The sequence below is a fragment of the Passer domesticus genome, chromosome 4, assembly GCF_036417665.1.
Source record: "Passer domesticus isolate bPasDom1 chromosome 4, bPasDom1.hap1, whole genome shotgun sequence".
NCBI classification, from domain to species: Eukaryota; Metazoa; Chordata; class Aves; order Passeriformes; family Passeridae; genus Passer; species Passer domesticus.
Window position 1 is genome coordinate 45126177 of NC_087477.1, and position 23622 is coordinate 45149798.

Below are 23622 nucleotides of genomic sequence, written 5' to 3' on the forward strand. Positions count from 1 at the left end.
GACATTTTAACATACACAACACAGCATATGCTCATATTTAGCAATCTATCAGGAATTAAATGTCTTTTTTTTAAGCTCACTAAATTACTGGAATTAATAAGCTTTTTATAATCTCTTAGTGCATACCTGAAAGAAGTAGTATTATGGTTAACAAGAACCTTGACATTTCAACTTGGAAGTTATGAAACCTAGCACACTTTGGCATAGTAAACATACAACAGAATAAGAAATTATTACACAAGTATAAAATTATTGAAAAACTTTTTTTAAATACTTGCATTTATACATCCTAGTGCCTGTGTGACAGAAAAGAGCAAAAAGCACATTTAGCATTCCTCTGAATCTATGAAGTCCCAAGCTACTCCGAAAACAGGCTGAACATTTCAAAAGTGCTTGAACACAAAACCAAAGCATCTCATTGCTATTATCCCACTTAAAACCCTTAGTTTCAAAATATACTGAGGCTGATGTTAAAAGACAGCATTTTATGATTTTTCTAAATCATAGAAAACCTCTTCCCTATGATAGTATATTAATTGCTTATGCAAATTTTGCAAACAAGAAAAAAACAAATCATGCCTCTAAGTAGGGAATAATTAAGTTAAAAAGTATGTAAACTAAACAGGTCACCTGCAGCCCCGGATTCAGAAGTAGTCTGGCAGTACTCTGCTGCTTTCACATACAGCCAGCATTCAGTCCTTTCTCCCTGCACAGCTGCACATCATGATCACCACCCTTTCAGCTTTTCATCACATTAAAATCACATCAAAAATGTTAATTATTGTTTTCCAGTGAGAGAGCTTTCAATGACAGCACGTGACTCCAGTAAAGCCATTGAATATAAAGTTTTTTCCATGTTTTCATGGTAAGTCACCTGTTTGCCTAAATCATGAAGAAAAATTAAAGACTTCCCATATAAATATATAAGGTATAAAAATAACTACTTTGAAATGAAACTAAGATTTAGATCAGACTTTGGGAAGTTAAATTCCCAGCAAGTGTTACAGTGCATAGGTATTGCAGAGGGTCTGCATAAACTACTCCGTCCCATACCATACCAAAAGAAAAATTTGACTTCTAGCTAAGTGTACCAGGCAATGCCACAGTACTCTGTAAGCAATATACAGTGCTGAGGCATCTCAGAATCAGGTTATGTGAGGCACATCAATTACTTTTGAAACACATATGACTATTCTGCTGCTGAATTCACAGATACAAGAAGACAGGATCAGTCTTTTAGTGATGCTTTTTGTACACACATCACAGAAGATGTGTCTTCAAACAGAATCATGAACCTTTTAGTTTCACCTTTGATTATGCCTGATGTAAGAGTCTCTACTGCCTAAGTACCAAGAACTAGCCTGGGAACAAAATTATTAATTTAACTTCTTCCTGCACGTGTTCAGAAAGGTTTACAAGAAGTGATAATCAAGGATAAAGACTCCTCCAGAGATTCTGCCCTAATTCCAAGAAGCTTTCTGCCTAAGCATTTTCAAAAATCAAAAATTCTTGGTTAAATTTTAATCCAAAATCATCCCCCGAACTCATGCAGTACTTTGATACTAAAAAAATTAAAGGGGGAAAGAAAAAAAAGTCAGCAGTTTTTATTTACACTGAACTTTCACCTCCTTCCTCAAATCCCTCAACCATCAAGTCAGCAGCCCAGGAAAAGCTGCTGTTCTCTTCCCCCTTCCAAAGAATGGTGGAAGTGACACAAGCACAACCTCTGTGAAGGTCAATCACACACATCTGGGTGGGAATCCCAGATGAACAAGCTGACTTTTCATCATGTCCTGGCCTCTCGTTCCTGAAGGAACCAGGCATGGCACCAAGGCAGCAGCCAACAGTGGGATCTGCTGAAATGGAGCAGTTAATGCCACCTGCTACTCTTCAATTCAAATATATTTTCAGCACCCATCAATTTGCTGACTGATTTCATCCTGCTCTGATTATTTGGGAATCCACTGCAGGGAAACCTGAAATTGGGAGCAGTACTCTGCTTGAAATTCTTTTGAAGGTATTTCACATTCTTTAAAAAAAAAAAAAAAAAAAAACAAACAAAAAACAAACAAACAAAAAAACTAAAAAAACCCCAGGTGTTTCAAATACTCTGAGTTTAATTTCTTTAATTTTGACTGTCAAAGGGGTAGAATGAATAATTTTGGAGATAGTACCAGTAAGTGACAATAACTTTTTCCTTTAAAAATTTACACAGTAGCCTAAAAATTGTACAGAAACAGCAAAGACATGCCAGTCCTCAGAGACTCTACAATTTTTTTTAATATGGCCTATGGAAGAGGCATAAAGGGCACTCTTTCTAAATCCATGTAAGATTTGACAATTTATTTCAATATGCATCTCAGTAGGAGCCCAGGGATTTCATTAACAATAACAAGCAGTCATTCTTCACACAACCCAGTAATTAAATCTGAAATTCTGCCAGAGAAATTGGTAAATTTTAAAATTTAATGTTCTATAGATATTAAAAGGAATACAACTGATGAAATTAATGGAAGTAAATACTTTTATCATTGGGCTGGTAAATGACTTATGTTATCCTCTCTTCAGTTTTGGGAAGCATGTCACAGAAATAGAGATTTGTATTATTCTAAAGACATCAGCTGCTTTTGAAGGAGTCATGACTATTTTTATGTCCATCTTTTTTAGATGGAGCAAGAGGTAAAGCTCTCCCATTTAAATTTCATTATTGCTTTCTCATTGTTCAACACCTGAAAAAAAAGCAGAACAATACACAATAATTCCAGTAGCAGCACAATATTTGACTTTTAGGAGCACAGTGAATAATATTAACCTCTGCCATATTGAAGCATCTTTTGATACCAAAATACAAAATATGCCTTATTTTGTATCATACTCACCCTCATATGAAAATACTACGCTTGTAGCTATAGCACGAATTAAACTTAATATGAATTACAAACATATTTGTAAGCTACTTCATATATTATACTCTGATGTGTTTGTTTGAAAGACTCAGTATAAGAAGAGGTAAAGTAATGTTACTGCTGTCCAGGAATTGAGTGATGAATAGGGAAGTCTCATGATTTGCATTTTCAAAACAAGGTACCTGAAAAAGATAAATTAAAAACTACACAATAAAATTTTCTAGGAAAAAAGAAAAGAAATCTTAACAACAGAGGAGCAATCTGTTTTGCAGACCTACATTTTTGCTCCTTGCAGATCTCTAAAATACTAGGTTGGCTTATTATTGATTAGGCCCAGGTTGGCTTATTCCACCAGATCTGACAAGAATACAGCTCATGGCAGTATGAAAGGTTAATTTCCTCTGTTAATGTGCCCATTGCTACTGCCTGGAGTGAGATGAAGGGACTAGGGAAACAGAATTTTAAAAAAATAAGATTAAAGTACTTCCAGCAAGTCCAAGTATATTTAGCTTTTCTCATCCCTCAGTTCACATGCACATATACATTTTAGAGACACACTTTAAACAAAACATGGCTAAGGAGTATTGTTATGAACATATTGTTATAAACATCCATTGAAAAAGATGCCCTTCTACAGCACTAAAATGAATATTTGGTTAGATTTCTCATCTCAGCTCACCAAGTATTAAATGATTACCATCTTGCAACCAAGGGGATTACTCAGGTAGAAAGAGTTGGGTGCTCTAACAAAATCAGTCATGTATCTTTAATTACTGAACCTTCTATAGTGGATTTTCAGACATGAAACTGGTTTTGCCCAAATCTAATCTGAAAATTAGACAAAAATTTTCAAACCAGAACAAAAATATTTCTAATGTTTAGTATTTAAGCTTTGATTAGAAGTGAGACTCATATAAAAATGTATTCATCTTATAAACATCATATCTGTGATTTTAAATTTTTTGAAAAATTATACACAGCTGATAAAATGAAAGGTAAAATAGTAGAAAATTGTGTTTAAAATCGCCCCATCCTCCCACAAGGATATCTGTGCTGTCCGTTACTGAAATTTGAAAATCAAGTCCTACAATAATTCCCTCCCAACTGAAAAGACCTTTAGATCTAGGGAAGACAGATGTGCACCACTGAGGTTGGATGGGAAATGATGGGATGGGAAATGATGAGAAATCAGGAAGGGCAATGTAGAATATTCTGATCATGATTTTCAAGTTCAAAGTGTTTGAAAGGTTTTAGTTTTTACTATTTCAAAGAAGAACATAGAACAATTCTGAAAACTTAAACCTTGACTTCAACTAATTTTTTTAAAACTTTTCTAAGCAAAGGAACTCAACAATGACTCTACTTCTATTAAAAATAAATTTACTTCTTACAACACAAAGCAAAAATCATGGTTTTGTTCAAAAGGTGAGTTTTACAGAACACAATACAAAAATATGTTTCCAAGAAAAAAGAAAGACATTCATTTGCATGAATGTCAAAAACAGATTCACGATTGTGGAAAGTTTCATCACAGATATCTCTCAACAGCATAGGTTTTAGTGAGGATTATAAAGCAGTTTCAACTACACTGTTTCCATTAATATAACAATCTCAGGACATCCAAATCCAGAGGCAGTAACTGGAAGGCTATTAGAGAAAACTAATAGGCTTTCTTGAGCAGACATGTTATTCACAGACATCCTGCTGAATCTAATTTTTTTATATTGTTTTAAAGATAACCTACAGGTCAAATGCATGGGAATACATTAAATTTTCACTCTCAGCTTTCTAAATAATGTATTTAAAAAGCTGTCATTTCTTAGGCTTGAGTTTTGGGCTTCATTTATATTGGGTCTGAAGGGGAAAGGTATGAACATGTAAACCCCCTGGTTTTCAGTATCACATAAATAATTCTGCTCACACACCCCATTTAGAAAAAAAAAACAGTAAAATGTATTTTCTCTCATTCTTTGCCATGGCACAGACAATTTAGCAGTAATTTAATTCTCTTGTCTGATGTGGAAATATTCATCATTTCCCAAAGTATTTATAAATTTTATATTATTGAAAAAATAATGCAAATGTTCTGATTTCTTGTTTTATGTAAATAATTATAATAGCAATAACAACAGTAATACTTGAAGCAACCTGAGGTGGCTAACGGAATAATGTAAAGACTCAGCCAAGAAATCTTGAATCAGTTACATTTCTTGGTGTCTGCAATTAGTCCACGGCAAATAGAAGGTTTATGAAATAACTAAAACAAACCGCAAAACTTTACGTCATTCATGTGTGCCACAAGTTACTGATTCTCAGGTTGTTTTTTTTATAATTTTTAGATTTCAAGGGGTCTAAGCACTAAACTTGAGACTGTGGTAATGTGCAGAAAGCCCTAAAGAAGTGCTCAGCTTGTTTGAACAGAGATGTCTACACCACCACTGACAATTCTGTGGTAACACAGATGTTATTTCATAGGTAAGCTACAAAATAAATTCAAGTTATTTGGAAAAAAAATAAAATGCTGTGAATCAAAGTAGACACCCTACTACCTACAGGGAAAGCTACTAAGGTACATTGGAGAACTGGCTTGCTTTGTTTTTGACAATACTGAATTAAAGAAATATATTTTGCTTATTATTTTACATAGAGCCACAACAGGAGTTTATCCCTATGGAGTCTACTCCATTTATCTTTGATTTTAAACTATATCTCATAAAATAATGTAGAAAAACACTCAAAGATGCATTACTTCATTTAATTCAAGTAAGTACATTAGGTTTTTAAGAGAAGTTCCAACAGATTGTTAAAAATCGTATTTACTTTACCAGAAAGCTATTGCTGCAAATCTGCAAGCATGTCAGAATGCTTTTTAGCTTATTTCTCTGCAGGAGGCAATCTGTATTAAATCAAAATAAAAACTTGTAATCAGAAAAATTCAACCTCTCAATTTAGAACAAAGAACATACAGGTCAGGTCTCATTCAACCCACTACATTGTTTCAAATGTGAAAAAGTCACTAGTGAACTTGGTCTGATCCCCTATGAGCTAACAGAAAACAAAATTCTCAGATAGTCTTCTACCTTTATACATATTTTGATAAAGGAATGGTTTATCTGTACCATGCAATTTAAAAAAATGAAAAATAGGAAACAAAACCTCCAGACAATGGCCCCTAAAAACAAAATTCCTAATGATACCATCTCTAGATTACAGAAAATAAAAGATTTGAAAAATGAAACAGGCTCTTTCCTTGTAGTGATTTTTTTTGATTGTTGTTTAATTAAAGTACATGCTGGACTCCAAATCACATTTTAATGCAGACAGTACATAGGTACATACATAGGTAACCAAACCATGTAAAATTTCCATGTACAAAACTAAGTTGCTTTCAGTTATTTATTTTTACCTGCAATAAACCAATTGCTTTACCAACCCCTTTGAACTGACAATAAATATGCAAAATTGCTACAGAAACGACCAAAGCATTAACTTGTGTTACTGCAACCCACATTGTTAAAAACCTCTTTGCAAATGCTCATCAAACTCTAAACACTGATTGAAAAATCTTTCACGTCTGACCTCACTAAGAAAAGTCATATAAAAAAAGATTTTTTTTTCTTTTAAAGAAGAGACCGTACTTTCAAGACGATACTGTAGTTAAAATTTCTTGATTCAACCCTATAAATGAAGATGTATTACTTGAAAACTTTTTGTTTATGTTAAACAAAAAACTTTTAGGTCACTTACAGCATTAAAAGAAAGTTTTAATGTTCCACTTTGCAGAATTCTTTGTATTTTAATCACTTTTTGCATCCATGGGAAAAAGTTTTTCACAAAGCACATTTACATTAATTATGTCATCCTGTATGTTCTCCAAGTCTATTTTGAGAAAGAAACATGATCAACACACAAGATCAAGCAGGAAAAATGAATGTTCTAATGAATAAAGTACAGCAAGATGACTGTGATTCCTGTCAATGATGATGCACATAAAAACTCAGTTTCCTAAGAACCGACCTTCAAAAACAGAGTAGTGATAAATATCTAAAAAAAATTTTTACACTGTATTTTAAACATACTTGCATGCCAAAAGTGTAGGCACCCATAGAACATTAAAACTGCACTTAGCTAGAAGTGTCAGCACAGTGAATATTCAGCTAATTGATATTGCTTACTACAGAAGCCAAGGTGAACTGTGAATATGGTGTGATAAAGCATTTGGAAGAAAGCAAACTTTCTTTAGAGAACGAGTGAGGTCAGAGTAGTACAAGACACTTATCAAAGTGGAGTTGACATCTGTCAGTATTCACAACACAGTATTCACTTTTTTTCCTCCATTATCTTCCTCATTCCTTTTTCTTTCTCTTTACATAATAACTTTTTAAAATCCTGTCTGAATCATCCTCTAATTATTTTTTAAAATTCCATTATAGGACCTTGATATCAGTAACATCAACTCTGAAATGCATCACTTCAGATACTCTAAACATATAACTTCTATTGGTTTCCTGAAAGGCAGACCATTTTTACCGAAATGCCAAAACAATGACTTAAATCCAAAATTTATCTTCACCCATTTGAAAACACCCCTGTTGATTACAGACCAGGATTTTCAGACAGGGAGCACCATTAGACATTTATGCTACTGGGACATTAGCACTTCTTTAAAAATGACACTGGTGTCGAAGTGGCTATTCACAAGATGAGACCTTCAGCATTTTATAATCTCAGTTCTAAACAAAATGGCCTTAACCCACAACAGCAACAAAACTGAAGGGAAATCATACTTAGTCTACAGAAAATACTCAACTTATATCATACTGCTGTAGTTGAATGCACATAATTATTGATGTTTTGACAATTTAGTAATTATTCATGCAATTATAATTTAAATTGATTAATTGAATAGCTCATTTTTCTGCATTTTGTTTTTATCAGCTGTTATTAACATTTCATAAGCATTAATATTTACAGATGACAAAGATTACATGAAGCAATTAACACATTCTGGAATACTATTACCCAGAGAAAACAAACATCAAACACAATTCAAAAAACACAAGTTTCCATAATACAAAAATTAATTCAATTATTTCAGCATCAAATAGGCAAAATATTATGTAGATAATATAGATACAGTTTTGATGCACCCCACTACCAACAGAGCATCCTGGGAGCTCTCAGAAGCATTTGCACTGCTGCTGTTGTCTTCCTCTACTGTGAGTTTGTAATTAGATGGAGCAGCATCAATGCACCTCTGCTCAATGACCTCAATTACCTCAAATTTCACTACACGTAAGTTTATTCTGCCTGCCTTCAAATCTACTCAAGTCAGAGCTTGTACTCAAGAGGTTCTCTATAAACTACAAAAGGTGAAAAGTCTGCAGTTTTGGAGGTTTTCCTTTTGTTTGGTTGTTTGGGAGGTTCTCTAAGGAGGACACAAGTTCAAATTAATGGCCTGTACGGCAAATGAGCTTTATCTACAACCACTTTATGTCCCACAATACACCTCTCCCCTTTATTTACATATTTCTCTAACATAATTATTCCAATGGCTATACTGAAAATGCCAATAATGGACTGACTGACAGTAGAGATAGCCCTACAACAGATTCCTCTCTGGGACTTAAGGCAATGTGAAGAGACAAATAATAACCAGGAAGAGTAAAATGAGATTGCATGGAATTAATACAATCTTCCATGTCCTTAATTTTATTTTTTTCTCTCAGTATTTGTTCCTTCACATTTTTGATTTTTTTTTTTCCTTTCTTTAACACAGGAAAAAAAGGGAGGCAAAATTTCTAAAAGCTACCAAATTAATTTCTGTGGAAGCAATAAAAGTTCATTTAAACATTGCCTAATCTGTCATTTTCAATTCAAATATTTTATAGCCAACTACCTTTTAAAAAAATACATTTTAATGTGGTTTTTTCATACACAGTTTAGAATCCTAATCTTAAACAAACCCAAAGTCTTTCCAGGACTACTGTTTAGTATCCTGGTAAATGTTTCCTTTGGAAAGAGGAAAATATTTCCTTTAGAAAAAAAAAAAAAAAAACAAAAAAAAAAAAAAAAAAAAAAAACCTACAGGGACAGAAAATCAGAGACAGAAAAAAGCTAACAAAAATATCATAGGGAATATTTCCATTCCAAATTCTGAGTATCACAGACATGGGATTTATGTAACCCCCAACATAAAATCACACAGCAGCCTAAGTCATGTTGTCGGCAAGATTATGGTCTTCACCTTCAGCTTAAATTTCCCCTTCTTAACCTTATCCTATTACTCCCATCGCATACTTTATGCAAGGGCCAGGGGGAGGGAATAACAGATTAACCCAGAGGTAATTAGCCTAACAAGGTCACAAGTAGTTTTTTTTCTCAGTCAGCAGAGTCAACACAAGTGATTACGGTCAGCATCCACATACAGCCATCTTTGACCACATACCCATGTTAATGAAACTGATAGGACTGGCATTTCTAAGACAAATATTTGAACACCTCTGAAATTGCAGCAGGGTGCCTGGTTCATCCAGTTGTCTCCATCTCCTGTGGATCAAACACTAAACTGCAGCCTGTCTGTTGATTCATCTTGAAAAAAAACCTAGGTCCTTGCAATATTTTCTCCTCCTTCCTTGTATTAATTATCCAAAGTTATTAAATCCTTCCACTATCAACCAGGATAAGTCTAACACCTTTGTCTCTAGAGGATTGAACCACCTTACTATTTTAAGTGAAATTTCATTTCAAGTGTTCATTAGTTCATATTAATGAGGCTGAAATAATATAGTAGAAATTGCTTTCACAAAGTTACATGGAAGTTACATACAACAGAAGTCAGTGCTTTAACCTACACAATAATTATGATTCCTTTCCTCTCCTGCACTTTCTGTTGCCATTTTTTGTTTAAAGGGAACACCACAATTCCAGCTGCAATGGCAAGTGTTCAGTGACACCAACAATACCAAACAGAGACATTGGATTTCAGAGATTTCCCAGACCATATTTTTGGAAGAATCTGCTGGTAAAGGTTATATTTTATATGAAGGTATGATATCTCCCCAGACCCTACTCCACCTCAGTTCTCCATCAAAACCACAAAGAAAGGGAAATCACACACGTTGCAGATTTCAAGAGGCCCTACTTAATCTTCTATGCTATCACACCTCTGTGTGATAAAAGGAAGAACGACGGGCTGTCCCTACCCAGGCGAGGTGCTCACATGACAGCCCTGATATGTGCAGGCTCATTATCTGCAGGAAAGCCAGCCCCCAGCCTGGCTGGAACAGAACTGAGTGTGTGCTGAAATGGAGCCACGATGCTCTGGCACGGAGTGGAAGCACAGCTGCAGAGACGTGCTGCACTGCGTAGCCTCCTGGGACACAAAACCAAGACCAAACCAATTTAGTGTTGGGAAGACTTTTACTGAGGAGAGCAAAGCAGAAGAATACACCAGGGATGTATCTAGGGCAATACACAGCTTCCTGTAGCTGTTCAATTTTCTTCTTCTTCCAACCCTGTCTGTAACAAAACTTATGTACTAATATGAATGCGTGAAATGGCTTCTAGGTGTGCACGTACAACCCTATTTTCCTCTTAAGAATATATTTTGGAATATATTTTGCAGCAATCATTACTTAGCAAACCACTTCAGAGTGAGAATGAATCCTGTTGCAGAAACTTAAATGATTAGGTAAAATTTAAACTAGCAGGATTGAAAAAAAAATATATACACACAAACTTACATGCATATATTCATATATTTGCAAGCATGCAAATGGTATCAGTATAGACTATTTAAACAAATTATGCATACATATTTCTGTTTACAGCACTGAGTTACACAAAGTGCAGTAGTCAGCACAGTAGAGAGCTTATCCTTAAGCTGTTGCTGGATCTTGTAAATCAAGCTGGATGAGACAACAAAATACCATACAAGTACTAGAGAACCTCAGGAATGAAAATATGAATAAACTTGCAATTTAACTTAAGTATTACCTTGAGATTTTTAACAAGATAAAGTGCATTATCATCTTCCACCAGCACTTTTTTTCCTTTTTTTTTCCTAACATGATATGCTTTCATAGCTGTCCTTGCTGGTATTAATCTGGAAATGAATGAATGAGCAGAGATTTCTTTGATGCTTGCTATCATCTTGACTTTCCCACTACAGTGAATGTGTTCACTTAATGATGGAACTGAAGGCTTCACTGAGCTAGAATGAGAATAACTCAATTTCATAGTATAAAAAACTTAGGTTAATTACTTCGCCCTGTCTGATTTTCTCATTTTCAAGAACTCATTTGCCAGACAGAAACTAAATGGTGATCTGGCAATTCCTTCTTGTTTCAGCACCTGTAATGCTACATCACACAACCCGGAGTCTTACATATTTTAAATAAGATTTTTATGAACATATGAAATATTTATGGAAAAATAATTTATTGAACTTTCAGTCAAAAGTTATGTGAAACAGTCTAATGCAGTCAGACACAGCTCTCAGCCTCAAAGCTAAAAAATTAATAGGTGTTAAATTCTACATTGAAATTATGCTCCTTTTTCCTAAGTGAAAGATTAATGACAGCTTCAATTGTACAAAAAGGAAACAAATTATGAATCATTTATGTGAAATAGATTTGAACCAATCTTGTGAGCACATGTTGCTGTGAGACACAAGATGCATGACATGTTCTGGGGAAAATAAAGCGTTGAATAGAACCTATTCAAACAGTTACATAGACATTTAACATATATGTTATGCCAATGTGTTCTTATAGTAATTTTATATAGAGAAAAATATTTTATTGCAAATTTCACTGATAATAAATGCAGAAATCTAACAGCTAAAAAACCTGAAATATAATTTGAGTTATAAAGCTAAACAAAACATGACCATGTTATAATAATATTAATAGTGATAATTATAATATTAAAACCTTCTTGCCTCATTGAATCCAGCATTCAGATAAGCTTTTCTTTTTTCCTCCTATATTAAAGTTATTTTTGTGCATACAAATTCAAAACACTATTAATTTTCTACGTAGCCTCTGTTTTTTGGTTAGAAAAATTAGAAAAAGCAAAATGAAAATTCTTTAAGTGAGGACTGTCATTTTAAGCCTGCTATAGGGGAAGCCTAACTGAAATCACTCGTCAAATATGCAAAAACTTGGCCATATCTTTGTCACTCTTAAATAATTAAGTGACACTTAATTATTGGGGAGACTTACCCAAAAGCTTTGGCCTACATCTACCCTGCTCTAATTATTTATGTATGCATAGAAAAGGAACACAAATGAGCTTTTAACAACTTTACATCCTTATTATCACATTCATGGTGAGAACGTAGAAGGTGATGGTAACCAAGGTTACAACTGCTAATTGGCTTTAAATATAAGGAAAATCAACAAGATTGGCCTGGGGTGGCATGGCTCCTGAGGCCACTGCCAGCTTAGGCTGATCCTGTAAATTGTAAAGTAATACATTGTTAAAACAATTGCCCTGCCGGCCAGCATGCTGCACTGTGCACAAGGGTGTGGAACACCTACAGTACAAGGAGCAGTTTTCATAACTTTCACATGAACAGATGCTTAGGGGAATCATGTAATTTATTATACTGGTGAACAATTCTGCAGCTTTTAAAATTACATTTCCCTGCACAATCCCTCTCTTCCATAGTTTTACTCATATGCACACATTGTTTGGCTATTACATTAACGTTACTACTATATTTTTAAAACCAGTGTCTATACAGACCTTTTAAGGTATGGTGTTGTAGATTTCCTAGCTGGTTCTGCAGCCTCATTCATAAAAACTACTTAATAGTTATAGAGCTAAGATGATAATTCAGAAGAAAACTCCATATTCTTAGGTAATTACTCTTTTCTCACATCTAGTTTTTGAGTTTTAAATTATGTGGTTTTCTTATAACAAATTAAAATACAGATCTTAAACATCCCATCACTCCCTTTCAGATTAACAGTTCAAGGCTTGCAGTATGAAAGGAAACTTAGATCTACCCTATTTCACAAGCTTTTCATCAAGAAATTACATTATCTTTATGAAAATCAGGCAGCCAAACACTTCAGACTCAGATGAATAAATCTTTCTTGTTGTGAAATTAAGTTTGGGTGTTTAGATAAAATCCCAGATTTAAAGAATGGTTAGGGTTAGACAGGACCTTTAAAGACCATCTAGTGATAAATCATTCTTACACTACTAGAACTCTCACACAGTTACCATAACTTACAATTAAATCCCAGATACTCACTTTAACATCACTGGCAGAAAACCTGTACTGGTTTTGGCTGGAATAGAGTTAAATTTGATCATCACAGCTCTCATGTGGCCATGTTTTCAATTTTTGCAGGAAACAGTGTTAATAACTCAGGGTTGTTTCAGTTTTTGCTAAGCAAGGTTTACATCCAAGAACATTTCTGTTTCTCACCCCACCTCACCAGCAAGGAGACTGGGGTTGCACAGGGAGCTGGGAGGAGACACAGCTAATTGCAACTGACCAAAGGGATAAATCATGTTCTGTGGTGTCATGCTCAGCATATTAATCTGAAAGGAGGAGGAGGAACCAGAAACATGCAGAGTGGCATTTTTCTTCTCAAGTAACCAAGTTACTTCCAAAGTTACACGTGATGGAACCTGGCTTTCCTGGAGATGGCTGAACACCTGACTGCCCATGGGAAGCAGGGGATAGATAAATTTCTTACTTTGCTTTCAAGTGTGTTTTTTGCCTTGCCTATTAAACTGTCTATCTCAACACATGTTTTTTCTCACCTTTCCTCACTGCTTCTCTCCCCTATCCTACTGATCAAGTGAGAAAGCAGCTGTAGGGGGCTGAGCTGTCTGTCAAGGTGAACAGCAAAAAAACCCCAAAACCACCCACTTTTCCTTGTTTGTTTAATTATATTTCAGAATGACTATGTACTACTATTCACTTGCTTAGTCAAAATCAGACATGACAACATGGGATCTACCCCTGTCAAATAGATCATTCACAATCATATTTTACTTTCTCTTGGAGAAGCAGATGGCATCACTTGCTCGCAAAAAAAGAAATCCTGCCTTAGAGTTAAATCACATGCTTGATCATTTGCCATGACTTCTACATTTCATTTGCATATAGAAACACAAATTACCTAGTTACTCACCTGACTATACTTCCACATATATTCACCTATAATTCAGGATGGGAATACAATAGGGAAAAGTGGTTTGTACTAATGGCTACAATTCAGCACCAAGTGCATGCTTTTGTGCAATTAGTTCCATGTGTTTCACACCATGTACTGAATTAAGGACCAGCCCATGCCCAATGCAGAAGAGCCTGCAAATAACAGTTGGGAACATAGGTTATAATAATGCTCAAGTTTTGAACTAGGACCCTGAGAAACACTAGACACTCTGCAAAAACAGTCAAACACAGAACTGCTTCTAGACAAATTGCTTAATCAATGTTAATAGATATTTACGTATTCCCATCAAAATCATTTGAACCCACCACATACACATATGCTTAGAGAATCACAGTATAAATAGATACTGTCAGCACAGACTGATTAATGAAGAAATAATTTTAAATTTCTTATTTTCAATTTTTGTCTCTTTTCAGAAGACAAAAACCCTGCAAATACTATTGCATAAAATTGTGAGTTTTCAAGATCTAGATTCTTTTCAAATAAAGGCAAAAAAAATTACTATTCTTTCTTCAATTCTGGAAAATATTAGAGAAAGGGGAAAATGAAAAATAGATGAATTTGCATATTACCAGGTGAATAGAAAGGATAAAAACATTAATAATTTGAATTGATACAGTCTTCATGTATTAAAAGTCAGCATAGTCTAGAGGTTTCACCTCAAAACTAAAATAGCAGCTAAAAAAAGCAACAATAAAGTGATGCTAAATCTATGCAGTATGATAAATGTGCTACTGGACAGAATGTTACAATTGTTAGGAACAGAAAGCTTGATCTGGAATACTGTATAAAACTGGTCATCCCTGTTCAAACTGGAACAGGAATAGACAAGACCTTTTAAGATACTCATAGGAATATGGAAACTGACGAAAGGGGAAAGTTGTATTACAGGTCTCTCAAAATATGATGAACACTACAAAGGATGGTGCTTCAAAGTTTAGAAATAATGCATACAGAAACAAACTGATAATAAATTCAGCTTGATAAAGAGATGATTTCTAGCTATCAGAGAGGCAAAGTCAATTCCAGGTTTATGTTCTACTACACAAAGTTAACCAACCAAATGAAATTGTTTTAAGTATTAAAAAAAAATATTTACTCACTACGGATCTAAAACTATCAATACAAACCCCCAAATCCAATAAAATACTAATACCAATATTAAACAGTATTTTTTGAGAACTGATGCCTCCTTTGATGACAGAATGATTCAAAATTTTCAAGGTGTGCTCAGAACCAAGAAGCTAGAGTGCCATCTAAAACTGAATGTAAGTTTTTAATCTTCAAATGAAGTAGACTAAGGTGATAAAGCTTGGGGATGTTATTATAATTAAGTTGACAACAATAACAGAAAAATGTTTCCAAGACTCCTTAGTTGAATTCTGCTCAAATATTCCAGAATTTATTTGATTTGGATGAAGCTAGAACATCATAACATCAAATAAAATGAAATGGTGCAACTGCTTTTATTAAACTCTTTAAATACATTCCAGTGTTTTTATGAGTTTAATTCTTCTGTGTTTTTTCTCCACTGCTGTTCAGTGTTCCATTTACTTGCTTAATGAAAAAAGCAATTTCTTAATGATCATAACTTGCTTCCTGCTCTGTAAGCTCCCTTCTGTTTTTCACAGAGAGCAAAATATTTCTTTCCATAAAAATGGACTGGGAAGCCTGCCACATGAGGAAAGGCTGAGAGAACTGGGTTTGTTCAGCCTAGAGAAAGGAAAGCTTAGGGGAGATATACATTATCATCACATTCCAGTATTTCAAGGGTGGCTACAAAGAAGATGAAGACTCCTTTTACAAGGAGTTAGAAGCAGAAGACAAGTAATGGGTACAAGTTGGGCACACTCAGATTAGACACAAGAGGAAATGTTTTGCAATGAGAACAATTGAAATAATCTCCAAAGGAAAGGTGCTGGATTCCCCAACACTGGATATTTTTAAGACTGAGCAGGACAGGGTGCTGTGCTATCTTGTCTGTATGGTGCTTATGCCAAGAAAGGTTGGACCACATGACCCTTGAGATTCCTTCCATCCTGGTATTCCAGGATTCTGAGAAAAAATGAATGAGAGTTGCTTGCCACTTTCAGACCCTTTTCCTTCGGAAAAGTGGCATTGTGAAATGCCCACTTTGGGGTTAGTTTTAAATGGAAAGTATTTTTTAATGTTTTAGCTGAAATTTTGAAATAAAGAAGATATTCTGAAGTGTACACAAAAACATATGGCAGAGGTCAAAAAAAGTTCCAGTCTACATCCCACCTTGTTTCCTTCTGAACTCAGACTTGTCACCTAAAGAATAAGGAAGCAAAGAGCTGGGTCTTCATGACACAGACTCACAGGGGCACAAGATTCACGAAATAAACCCATACTGAGTGAATCAGGTCCACAGAGGAGCTGCAATGCATTGAAAAATTAAATTTAATTCAGAAAGAAGGGGCTTGAATAGCTCACCAGAAGTGGTTTTGTACACTTCGAGCAAATAATTCTTTATTTTCTGCTGTTTCCAGTGCTAAACTCTGTATCTTCACTCAAGACCAGCCAGAAAATTTTTCAATACTGAAAAGGTAATGACAACTAAGCAAAAGCAAAACTGATTTCAAACAAAATTTCAGATTACAAATGTTCACAAGTGAAATAAGGATTTTCAGTCAACATCCTGCAAGTTGGAAGGACATTGCCAGCAAAAGCTTATACTGAATATCATTGTCTTCAGATGTGAGGGATAGAAAAAAATCATGGTTTAGAGAGTGGGAAGCAAACAAAATGACAAGAAAAGCTTGGCAGTCCTCAAGAGACATTACTGCTTTATTTCCTGTTGTGAAGATTATTGTTCTACAGCCAAACACGACACTAAATGACACACAGTATTGTCCCCAGTAGTTTATTTCTCTGGCTTTCTTACATACTTCATCAACTAAGCAGCAGTCTACATGCAAACTTATTTTTCAACAAGTTTTAATATTAATAGGGTTAAAAGATGCTAAGTCTATGGATTCACCAGTTCTGAACTGTATTTCCAGTTCATAATTTCTAAATCCCATCTGGTAGATTGGAATACTTATTTCATGAATATCAAACCAAATTAAATGTTGAATAGCAGTCAAGCAGAAATCAAAATATGCAAATTTCCACATAACCCAGTTCCTTAATAGCTACCTCCTATTACTACTAATAGCAAAATAGTAAAAGCAATTAAATAAAAATTAAAAATAAAATAGCAATAGTAATTAAACGTGGGGATAATATAGTTGACATATTTTTTCATAGAATCATTGATTTTTAATTTCCTTTTATTTCTCTGAAAGTAAAGTATTCTAGAGGAAAGTGAGGTATAACAATATTCTAGGATATATATTATAAACTAGAAAATTTGCAGCTTTTAATGCTGTCTTTTTGCATTCTCTTCTATAGCAGAAACTTACATTCTGCATAATTTACCACTGAACATGATAATTTTGCCACATTCATTAGGGGCTTTATTTCACCAAAACCTCAACAGCTTTCAAGCAGACCCCTGTCTCTTCATTTGGACTATCACATTTCTTCAGTGGTTAGGAACAATTATTCACCTTTTAGCTTTGATGTCACCCTGTCCATGTTCCAAGAACTGCAGGGCAGTATTTCCTGATCACTCCTGTTTCTCAGGATGGGAAACACAGTGCCTATTTAACACTCATTAATGAAATTGGAGCGGGCATATTAAACTGGATACGTTTCAAATATTCAGTCTTGCTGTAGCCTGAAAGTGTCAGTTGAATTCAAACAAGCAGACAAGTAGACAATTTTGCTCTTAGAGACGGGGCAGTTGGAAGCCTTTACATACAAGTACCAGTTCTTACTCACCTGGTCAGGTCTACTGATGTAGGTGGCTTTATTTCAATGAACAAAAACTGCAGGATTAAAATTCTTATCAATGAGTAACTTTATTCAGTTTCACATGATACATTTTAACCCCACGATGTAAGCTGTCAACTTTACACTGCCTGAACATCTACTATCAATAGCTTTGCATGCAGAAATTCAATCATCTCTTGCAACAGCATGTTTAATATATGAAGATAATTTTAAAATCCAGCTGTCTGACACAAGTTTAGACACATGATACTTTGTTCCTGTTACAGGCAGGAACAAAGAGTAAAGGAGGTGCCTTTAGACAATGTCCAGCTGTATTCATCATGGACCAAATGCCATTGCACTGACTGGGATCACAAAGAATGTAAGTGACCCATATTGGGTCATCTCCTGCTTAAAGACTTCACCATTCACAAAACATCAAGACTGGTTTATAGTCACAGCATGCAAGTCAGAATGAACCATGCACAACATAAAAGCCCAAAAAAAGCAAACAGAAAGAGTAACCAGATGTTATATCAAAGGGTTTCACATGTGGAGGAAATGCAAACAATGGCAGACAGTACAATTTTTAAAATAAATTTAACACCTCTCAAGTTTTGAGCATGCCACCATCAAGAAATGCAACTTGTCACTCACCAAAGTATGTGAAGCATCACCTGAGACCTCGGGTGTTCTTGTGCTGTTTGGAAGTCTGTGAGGGTTACGAGCTATCGCTTGGCACCAGCCCAGCATTTTCTCCTTCCACTTATCCCTTCTCAATTTCTGAAATTCTGAAAATAATTTAGATTCCCTGAAACATTGGCACTTTGAATTCATTGTGTGCATGTCTCTGGATGCATGCCTTTAAAAACAGCTTTTTAAGTTATATCTGAACAAGCTAATGAACATATTTTTAAAAGAACACGTTGTTCTAAATTATTCCAAAGTGCTAAACCATAAAGGTTAGAAAAGAGTCATGCATTTTCAGTGCACCTTACATGCATTAATACTATTTTAGTGTCAGCAAATACAGTGCCTTCTCTCCATATTAAATCTTCCTCAAATTGTAACTTTAATCTAAAAAGTGTTAAAGGGTTTTTATTACAGAATACCTCCAATACCATCCCAAAAACTATATAGCATTTGGATACAAACCCACACATTCACTGAAACAAGGAGAAGCAGCCCTAAAGCAGTAGCAGATACTAGATACAAATAAACAGTGTGAAAACACAAACCTGTATGTACCCATGCCCAGACACTCCACAATACCTGGCTCATATCAAAGTGCTATGCTAGGATGTGTTGTAAACAGCAAAAACTAGTGTAGGCACGCCAGAAATAAATGCTCTGTGCCAACTACAAATTACCTCTAAATTTACTTCTAGTTTGAAACAATAATAAAATACGGTGTAACAATACCACATTCTGGAAATGCAGCACTAATACAGCATGCTATTAAGTGTAAGAAGCCTTCATAAGCATGTTTAAAATCTCACAATCTGTTTTTTCCCAGCCTAGGTTGGCACTGAAGGTATTCAGTGCAAAACTTTGCTAATTAATTAAAAAAAACAACTTAGAACAATTTTATTCTCAACATATGAAACAATTTCTAATCTGGTTGTTTATAACATAATGTAATTTAAAATGTGTTATTCTGTAGAATCATGAAACATAATAAACAGGAAGATTAACCTACCAGACTAAGTGCCTAGTATTCCAAATAAGGGTAGCACTAGGCTGAATAAAACTGGAAAATAATGGAATAATAAATACAATAATGATGAAGACCTCCCATGGCACTATGCAGCCTCACTGAATATTATGCACTTGTAACTTAAGTTTATTTTTCCTGCAATACATCTCCATGCAGGACACAAATTATGCATATATTTACAGCAGATGTTATCTTTCCAGGTTCTGAGTGTGACAAACTACAACCCTTCTTCTGCATAATGACAATTTTACCATTTCCACTTTATCACTAACATATAGTTTTTAAAGTATGAAATGCACAAAGCTGTATTCCCCACACTACCTCATGGAACTGAAAGGAATAAGTGGAAATTAGCCTTAGCTTTATTGCACTGGAGATGACTGGGTGAGTGAGACAACAGATTAACTGAAGTTTTTGCAATTTTTTGGTCTCTTGAAATCTTAACATGAGATACAAAATCATGCTCAGTAAGTGATCAATCAATTCTTTCTATACTGCCTGTATCTGTGAAGAAAAGAAATAATTTGAATATAGGTACACTTCTGTTCTGCTCTCCTTGGCGCACAGAACCCTTTGGAAGAATTTGCAATTCTTATTTTTTTGCCCCGAGCAATCAAAATGACTGCCACTGTCCAGATCATAACTGAAAGGAAGATTTTGCTCTTGCTTATACACCTGAACAACCACCACAAATAAATTTCCTGAAAACAATCTTAATTCATCATCTCTAGGTTTGTTAAAAAAATAGAAGGATGACTTTATTCATATTTTTGAGGTGAGAAAATTTTTACTTTTAAGTTAGCCAAGCAAAGGGTCACACAATTATTGTTCATCTTGTACAATATCAATGCACAAGAGGAACAATAATTGTAAAAAAAAAGGGGGGGTTAAGGATGATATATTAAAAATTAGCTGCTTGTATGAAATAAAAGCAAAATGTTGCTAAAAAGTCACAAATCTAGCAAGAGAAAAGAATTTATATGCTTAATTCAGGAGCATAGTCAGATTCAGGTAACAAAAGTTATGATTTTCAGTCCTTACCAGAATCTAACCGCTATCACAGAACAGCAGGAAATTGAACACAAAACACAGTGTTCTTTATCTAAGCTAAGTTTTGCTCTCTGTGTTCAAAGATTCCCAACAGTAATCAAAGGGATGGTATTTGTCCAGCTGCATGATTTGGCAGACCATCAAAATATTCCAGCACCAGAGCTACAAGAATTCTGAAATTACAAACAGCCTTCAATGCTGAGCTTTGCTAAGATAAATACAGTCACTGTTATTTCATTATGTATCTTTTGTCTGAGTCTTACCAAGCTGTGACTTCTAATGAATTATTCTAATTTGAATAAAACCATTAATTGAAGGGCTAATGCAATAGAAATCTCTGACAGCTTCTGCTTTTCTCTGTCACAAGCAAGCCACTGGCTTTTCTTAACCAGCCAGTTATTATCCTATGACTGCTGCGTTTCACAAGGACAATTCAGTGTAGCCATAGCATAACAACATAATGACACTAAAACTTTCTACAAATAAGAAGCTCAACCTCAGGTTCTAAAATTACTCCTATATTAAAAAAATAATAAATTCATATTAGAATATATGTGGTTGTGTCAACAGCTATAAAAGTACTTTTTTTTTCATTTCAGCGCTTTGGTGTAATAACAGTGCTGTGGTGATTCACCAGTGGTTCTTTCAAGTCAAGGAGAAAAAAAAAATTACTTTCTACATACAAATGTGATAATTACCTGTAAAAACCTATATCACCAGAAGTGCTGAGGACCTTCTGCCCCTCCAAACAGCAGACTAATTTTTTGAATGCAGCAACAAATTAAAATAGCATGAAAGGCCATCTAGCTAGAGAAGTCTTCCTGACTGATACTTGCAGCAACCAACTAACTTAAATACCTAATGTTCTAGCCTCATTAAAAACAATGCAGAGACCAACAGAAAACAAGCACACATGCACAAGAATCATTAAGTTGACACATAGAATGATGGCACCAATCAAGACTATAATGGTACCAGCTACTGCATATACACAATCAGACACCTCTGCATTAAGTGTATGTAAGATTCTGCATTCAAACATGTCATGTTTATTAATGACTGTTTTCAGAAGTGCTTCTAGGGCACTACTGGAAAAGTAAACCAAATTATGCACATCTAAATGCCTTTCCCTACCTGTAAAGACAAAATAGAGTTGTCATTTAACTTAGCTATGCAGCTCTTTCAAAATATTGCTGCAGAATCAACGTCCCTCTCTAGAGTACTAGACATTACATTTTCACCAAGTTTTCTAGAACTTATAGTTTAAGTTTGCAAACTGCCAACTCCAGCATATTCTTAAATTAATACCTATGTTATGTAATCAATTTTCAGAAATTAATTTGATGGTCCTGTACCATAATTAACCATGTAATTATTTCTAACTAAATCCAGCTTTTGTTGATTTGTTCTTTTCTCTTATACTGCTAATATGTATTTAAAGTTGTCCTTAGTCCTTTAAGACCCTCACTCTTTTTTGTCACAACTAAGGATGCAAATTTCACTTCTTAATTCCAACAATTCAATCACTGAAAATAAATATACTTAAGATGACTGGTACAAAAATTATTGTCCTTAATATTGCTTTCTGTTTAACCACTCCATAACTGCTATGCCCAAAGCATGACAAGAAAGCTCTAAATATTTTCAAAGAAAATAGTCTTTTGGGCTACTAATAATTTAGAATTTGTGGGTATGTTTGCCTTCATAGTCATACTCATTTTTTCCCCCACAAGGAAGAGTATCTCTTTTGTAAAGCAGAAAGCAATTTTAAATCACTCAAAGCTCTTTAGAAAAACGCCAATAGGATTTTTTCCCTGTGGTAATTTTTTTGCATTGTAATTATGCCATTTTGCATTTGTGAAGACTTCAAGAAGAAAATGTTGAGAAATGTATATTTATGGCGACTGATTTAATGTTTAAGAAACCCCATCTTTTATACATTTAGATACTGCATAAACATCGGTATTTGCTGATGCAGTTTTTGAACTACTTTCATAAGCAACCTCTATTCCATCCTCAAGTACGACTTTGCTGTCAATATCACAGCCACTCTTCAAGGGAATGCTTTGCTCATCCAAGGTTAAACATTTCTGTTGAATTTTCCTCAGATCTTCAAAAAGCAATGCAACTGCATGTGCTACTGCTGCAGGTGAGCAGTGAAAGGGTGCCTGACCCCTCCCTCAGGACCTCTCCATGTAAATTTCAGATCCATCAGACTCCCAAGTAGGAAGGACAACAGCCTTGATTTCTGGGGTTTTTTGGTGTTTGTTTTTTGGTTTTTGTTTTGTTGAGAACAAGAACAAAGTACATGTTTTTGCTTTGTGAGTTTGCATATATTTAGCCATACATGACTGCCAAGCAGCTTAAATCAAAGCTTCAATCAACAATAAAGACATGACTGGTAAATGCACCTGATAAACTATACCCAGCACTTGGCAGATGAAAACTCCTCAGGGAAGATACAGACATAGCAGAAATTGTTAAAAAGCAAAAATCCACGTGAAGCTAAAGCGTTAACTATCTCATGAAGTTATGCATGCAATAATCCAAATGAACAGGGCATAAGAAGTTACAGTAAGTTTTTAATGGACTTGGCTCTGCTTATGAAAAATTAGAAGTTATTTCTTAAAGTTTCTTCTCATTCTTATGTGATCTATTTACAGAAGACGGGTATATTTATGCTGTAAAACCAAATCCACTTTGCATCAGGCAGAGCTCACTAATAAGACAACAAAGAGAGAAGTAACTTTTTTTTTAAAGCCCAATAAAGGTTAAATACCTGAAAGACACGATTTAACCATTAAACACCACTGTATCAAATGACAGATCATGAATACTGAATTTAAGTTAACTTTTAAGAACAAAGAGAAAATCAGATTTCATTGCAATACCGGAAGTATACACACCA

General features: G+C 34.6%; 1 protein-coding gene across 33 annotated transcripts in view; it reads right to left on the bottom strand.

The window, feature by feature from the left end:
* MARCHF1 (membrane associated ring-CH-type finger 1) overlaps window positions 1–23622 on the bottom strand; it is a 232011-nt gene that overhangs the window by 71704 nt on the left and 136685 nt on the right. For 17 of the 33 annotated variants that reach the window (XM_064417561.1, XM_064417548.1, XM_064417550.1 and 14 more), the window contains one exon: window positions 18605–18738. The exons of the other annotated variants lie outside the window; for them this stretch is intronic. In XM_064417561.1, coding sequence (XP_064273631.1) covers window positions 18605–18700 — 96 coding nt within the window. In that variant the 5' untranslated portion in view covers window positions 18701–18738. The remainder of the gene's footprint in view (window positions 1–18604; window positions 18739–23622) is intronic. 33 annotated transcript variants of the gene reach the window in all.